The following is a 6,000-nucleotide window of genomic DNA, read 5'->3' as shown; positions in this document are numbered from 1 at the left end:
TCTTTGGGTTTGGCTGATGTTGAAAAACACCAAGTAGATTTGAATTCAGGTTAGGTTAGGTTAAGTTGATATACCTGTATTACGGAATTGATGAATCGTCCATACATCAACAATGGAGATTCAAAATCATAATCTAAAAGTGTACTTGATGGGGAAGACATTCCGCTGACAGGAATCTTGATCTTCCGCATCTTACACCTTTAGGAAAACCTTCAATGGGATCAGGTTTTCTCACTTGTGTTGGTGATGGGACCAAGACATCTATTTATAAGAAGAGGGCTAGAAGCTTACCCATCACAATTCTCCCTCTAGGGTCTCTACACCGTGGGTCTCCATATTTAGCTTAATAACAGAGTATATGGACCGTGGTTCAAGCGTCCCGCTCTAAATCTATATACAATGATCACAACTGTAGTGGGACCTACTGAATCGCTCAATCTGAATAATCCAACGGTCAGATTTGATGATCATGTGTCGCCCACCTAATAGGAGTCTTACACAAATTGGAAATGCTCACGTGCTTAGAGGGGACTGAGAGGGGTCTGGCCAGTTTGGGTTGAATAAAGAGGACTTTTGGCAGGGCACCTCTGTTGGAATTCAGGTTAAGTTGGGTTGGGTTGGATCCTCTTGAGGTTGGGCTAGGCTGGGCTAATCATCAATACAACCCAACCAGCCTGAGCTGCATTACCACAATAAGCTGCATCATGACTTTATCATGTCTTCTTTAAAGATTGCACAACTAGTGTAAACTATTTCAAGTAAGACGTTCAAATTGTGATCATATATGGAAAGATCATGATTAGAAAATTACATTGATTTGATAATATATCCAGCTGATTAATAGACATGTGATGAAGTGAAAATATTTAATTGTCTGAATTGAGCAAAGGAGTGACTATGAATCTGATATGAATCCAGATCATCTGTTTGAAAGAATCAGGGATTTCTGTTTTATTGCATTGTAATTGGGCCACTTCATCACTGATGATGTCAGTAGATGTCAAAGTGACTCAATCAAATTGCACAGAAAAGGAAATTCCTATTCATGACAAAATAGAGGATCCGGACTAATCAGTTACTAGAATTGATGATTTTGAGAAGGATAAAACCTATGTACAACTTTTTAGAGCTTCTGTAAGCCATCGTACTCCATGTAATAATAGAATAAAACCCATTCAAAACGTAATTCGCAGAGCGTAAAAATAGCTCTCCACCTTCCGCGGGCCCTCAGATTTTTAGACCGAAACTGACGTTCATTTAAAACTGTCTGAATGGACGGTATCCAAACGTGCACTCCGTCCATGCAGGGCCCACCCTGAGATATGTGTTTTATCTGTTCTGTCCATCCAGACGGATCATTTTAGAGCATGAACCCAAAAGGAGGCATATCTGAAAAATAAAATAAAATTAGATAGAGGCCATGGATAAAAGTAAAACACATGCACCGTGGTGGGCCCTACAAAACTACTATCAGCACGTGTCCCTCCTGGCTGGGGCGCCGATTGGATACTGACAAGGTCAGTAGCCAAATCGCTACTGAAGTGACGTCGCCAAGCTATGTGTACCCCACCATGATGCATGTGTTGTATTCATACTGTCCAATCATTTTTAGAGATTGTTTTATGACATTACAAAAAGAATGAGATAGATCTAAGTTCAAGCGGACCCACCGTAGAAAATAGCGGGGACAATGACATCCATTGTTCAAAACTTCTTAGGGGCAACAATAGTTTTCAATCAAGCTGATATTTTTGTTTTCAGTTCATATATCTCTATGTTAACTTATGAATAGTTTAGATCTCAAAAATACATCCTGGTGGGCCCTATAAATGTTTCAACGGTGGGTGTAACTGTTCCCACGGTTTTATGCGGTGGGTCCACTTGAACTTTAGATCTATCTCATTCTCTTTTTAATGCCATAGAATGATCTCTAAAAATGGTTGGACGGTATAGATACAACACATGCATCATGGTGGGGTCCACATAGCTTGGTGACGTCACTTGTGTAGTGACATGGCTACTAACCTTGTAAGTATCCAATCCGCGCCCCCTCGCTGGAGGCAATTCGCATCCCAAAGCCGGACGGGGAATACGTCAAACTCACCCATCTCCAGCTGGAATGGGCAGGAGCTTTGAGTGGCTACCGTGGTGTATGGGTATTATCCATGCCATCCATCCATTTTTTCCTAAAAAATGAGGGGGATCGAAGGCTCAAGTGGACTACGCTATGGGGATAAAACTTTCATAGCTGAAAACTTCTCGCGGGCACAGAAGTTTTGGATGGAGTCGATATTTATTTTTCTTCATGTAGTTCTACGTAACTTTATGAATAGTTTGGATGACAAATAAACATTACGGTGCACTTTGGAAATGTTTCAACGGTGAGAATCATTATCACTGCTACTTCCTGTGGTGTGGTCCACTTAAGCCTTAGATCTGCCTTGTTTTTGAGCCTATACCCTGGAATGATATGAAAAAATAAAGATGTACAGTATTGATAATACGCACACATCACGGTGGCCACTCAAAACTCAAAAGCTCCTGAGGTAGGGACCCATCCGCGTCCCTGTAACCCTTGAATGTTTGTACGTCAGGAACGTAAAACGGTACCGCCCCGGCCGGGACCGGACGTGGATTGCGTAGTACGGACACGGATTGTGTCCTACACCTGACCGTCTCTAGCCTGAACATGCAGTTTTGTAGGTGGGCTCACCGTGATGTATCCGTTTATTCAAGACATTCATCCATTTTCTAAGATCATATTAACACGTTAACATAAAAATAAGGCAGATCTAACGCTCAAGTAGACCCCACCAAATAATAAGCTTGGTTGCGTTAAAAGGCACGTAACATTAAAAGCTAGTTGCATTAAATGCAAAGGTCTCGTGTGGTGTGGTCCATTTAATCGTTGAATCTACCTCCTTTCTGTGTTTATGTATTAGAATAATCTTAGAAAAGAGCTGAATGGCTTGGTTAAACAGATACACCATATGGTGAGCCCACATATAAAACCGCCTGTTTGGGGCTAGAGACGGCGGGGGTTGGGCGCAATCCGCGTCCGCCATTGGACCCCGCACGTCCCCTACCTCCTAATGGGCAGTTCTGCGGGCGGGTCCAATGTGATCTATCCGTACATTTAAGCCATCTGTCTCTTTTCTCAGATTATTTTAAGGTATAAGAACAAAAAAGAAACAGATCCAACGGGCCAAATAGACCACACCACGGATGACTCTTGCATTTAATGCAACTGACATTTAATGCCTGGTGCCTTTTAATGCAACCAAGGTTACTATTTGGTGTGGTACGTGACCTCATGAATAGGCTGTATTGAAAATAAACATCTCGGTTAACCCCAAGAAGTTTTCAACGGTTGGAGTTCAATCCCCACTACTTTATGTGGTGTCGTCCATTTGAGCCTCCAATCAGCCATCTTCGGTTAGCCCCAAGAAGTTTTCAACGGTTGAAGTTTTAAATGGTCTGTCAAAATAGACGGACGGAGTGGATAAAACATAGGTTCCCACGGAGCCCCCGACATGACTATCCGTCTATTCGTCTCTTCTTATGTCCGGGTAGGGTACGTAGACATCACGGTTGTTCCCACGGACCCCCCGACATCACTGTAGCCAACCCTCGCCCATAAAACATCCAAACGGCATTCATTCAATAGAGAATATACATGACACAACAACCTCATATTGGCATTAATGCATGTCTACACATACATGGCATCACATAGTGTTGGAATCCAGGACCACAATTAGTCCACAGACATTGCGAGCTCACTTTTATCTAACACAAGATCAACCCCAGATATTTACCGTAGTAACTTAAAAATACTAAAGCACCATCGTTATACCATGACTATGACCAGAACCATCATTCCCCATCATCAACGACATCGTGACCACTGACTTGGATGACATATCCATCATCATTGTCATCATGCACATCTTTCTCTGATATTGACCATCAGTCCATTTTTCATGTGAAGGATGACAGAAATCCTAGGTGCCACAACCTGGTCATCAAGCACTTGAATCTCATAGTTGTAGAGCATGGCTGCTGCAACAGCTTTCATTTGAACGAAGGAGATGTCCTTACCCAAGCAACTCCTCGGCCCTGCATTGAAAACCAAGAACCTGTCACTGAAGCTGAATTTCGGCATCCCACCTTCTGATATCCACCGCTCCGGCCTGAATTCCAAGCAATCCTTGCCCCAGATGCTCTCCATCCGGCCCATTGCGAACAAGGAATACAAGATCTTCATCCCTGGCTGAACTTTTATTCCGCTTGGGAGGACGTCAGGCTCCAAAACGCCCTTGTGCACCAGCGGCACTGGTGAAAAGAGCCGTAGCGACTCGCACAGAGCTGCATGCAAGTATACCATCCCGCCGAGATCTTCCGGGTCGAACACTCTCGGCTTCTTTCCCCTGATCAACCCATCCTTCTCCAGTGAGATCGACCTCAATTCCTCCAAGATCTTGGTTTCTACCTTTGGGTTTTTCGAAAGAACCCAGAAAAACCATGTTAGGGCTGCACTGGTAGTGTCCCTCCCAGCGACCAGCATGTTCAAGGTCGTGTCGCGGAGGAACGTGTCTGACTTCAACCGGTCCATCTCATCACCATGCTGATAATCCATGTACGACGATAGCAAGTCCATCGCCTCCTCTTCATCTCCCTCCTCTATAATTTTCTTGGCTGTCTTCAGTTCATCTCTCCGAGCCGATATCTGCTGGTGTATGAACTGATCGATCGTTTCCTTAGCATCAGTCAACGTCTTCTCTCCCCCCACATTGAGCCACCTCATCAACTTCCACCAGCTAGTCGGCACGGTGTGTCGCAGCAGTATAACCTCCTTGGCGTCATCAACAGCCTTTGCAAACGGGATCGTTGGGAAGTCAGCCGAGAGGCAGCCAGGGTCGGTGCCGCACACCAAGAGACACGTAACGTCGAAGGTGAACCTTTGTAACACATCTTGCAAGTCCACAGCATGAACTTGATGTGCAATGTGGCTGAGAAGTGGGACCAGCCCATTCTCAACCTTCTCCCTGCAGGCTTTGACGACGAAGCGGCGGAACCGCTTGTACCGTACAAGGGAGTGGGCCATCTTCCTTTGGATCCTCCATGACTCATAGTCGGCGTTGAGGATGCCGTCACCGAGGATTTCGAAAATCTCCGAGAAATCGTCGCCTTTGGGGTAATTGGAGAAGTTGGTGGTATTTAAGATATGGTTTACGTTGTCGGGATCGCATGTGATCAACATATCCATGCGGGCGAACCACGGGCCTTTGAAGAGAATGGTGCAACCGCATGAGCGGAGGACTTCAGTGTACCAATCATGCAGTTGATTGACGTTCAGGAGAAGGTATGGGAGCATGCCGACGATGGGCCAGTTTACGAGGACTGTGTCCTTGTTAGTTATGCTTCTAACAAGGAAGAAAACAGCAACGGCTATGATGATTTCTGGATAGGAGCATTGAAGGAAGCTCCAAAGATCCATGAACCATGGACTAGACATTGAAGTTGCACAAAGGGAAGATGAAGATGCATGGTTTGCTGAATTGAAGGTTATTTATAGCCCAGGGGAGCTATCCGAACCATTCTCTTCGAACCCACTTGGGACCGGATCATCTACCACACCTGTTTTATAATAAAGCTTGTGGGCCCACCATGTGATCTGCGGGGCATCCACTTCGCCTTTAAGGTCCGCCCTCTAATCTACAGGAAATATGGCCCAAACAATAGCCGGATCTATAAGTCAGGTGAGCCAAACGGCTGGGAAAAATGGGTATGGGACGCGCCATCTATAGTTTTGTGTGGGTCCACCATGTGTGTATATTTCACCAAACCCGTTCATAAGGTGTGGGTCATCAGGATGTAGGGAAAGTAGGAAAATTCGCCTGATCCAAAAATCAGGTGGGCCACACCGCATTGGACATTGTGGTCCATCTGAGATTTTTACCTGGCTGATCTTTGGGAAGCACAATAAATGTAGGGGTT

The 6,000-nt window shown here is 44.9% G+C and overlaps 1 protein-coding gene across 1 annotated transcript; it reads right to left on the bottom strand.

Moving 5' to 3' along the window:
* Positions 1-3,679: 3,679 nt before the first annotated feature.
* Positions 3,680-5,609, bottom strand: LOC131231939 (noroxomaritidine synthase 2-like). Its single transcript, XM_058228346.1, has one exon. It carries the CDS (start codon positions 5,516-5,518, stop codon positions 3,941-3,943), a length of 1,578 nt encoding a protein of 525 aa, XP_058084329.1. The 5' UTR covers positions 5,519-5,609; the 3' UTR covers positions 3,680-3,940.
* Between the last annotated feature and the right edge of the window lie 391 nt (positions 5,610-6,000).

The sequence above is a fragment of the Magnolia sinica genome, chromosome 2 (genome assembly GCF_029962835.1).
Source record: "Magnolia sinica isolate HGM2019 chromosome 2, MsV1, whole genome shotgun sequence".
NCBI classification, from domain to species: Eukaryota; Viridiplantae; Streptophyta; class Magnoliopsida; order Magnoliales; family Magnoliaceae; genus Magnolia; species Magnolia sinica.
This window is presented reverse-complemented; position numbering and strand designations above follow the sequence as displayed.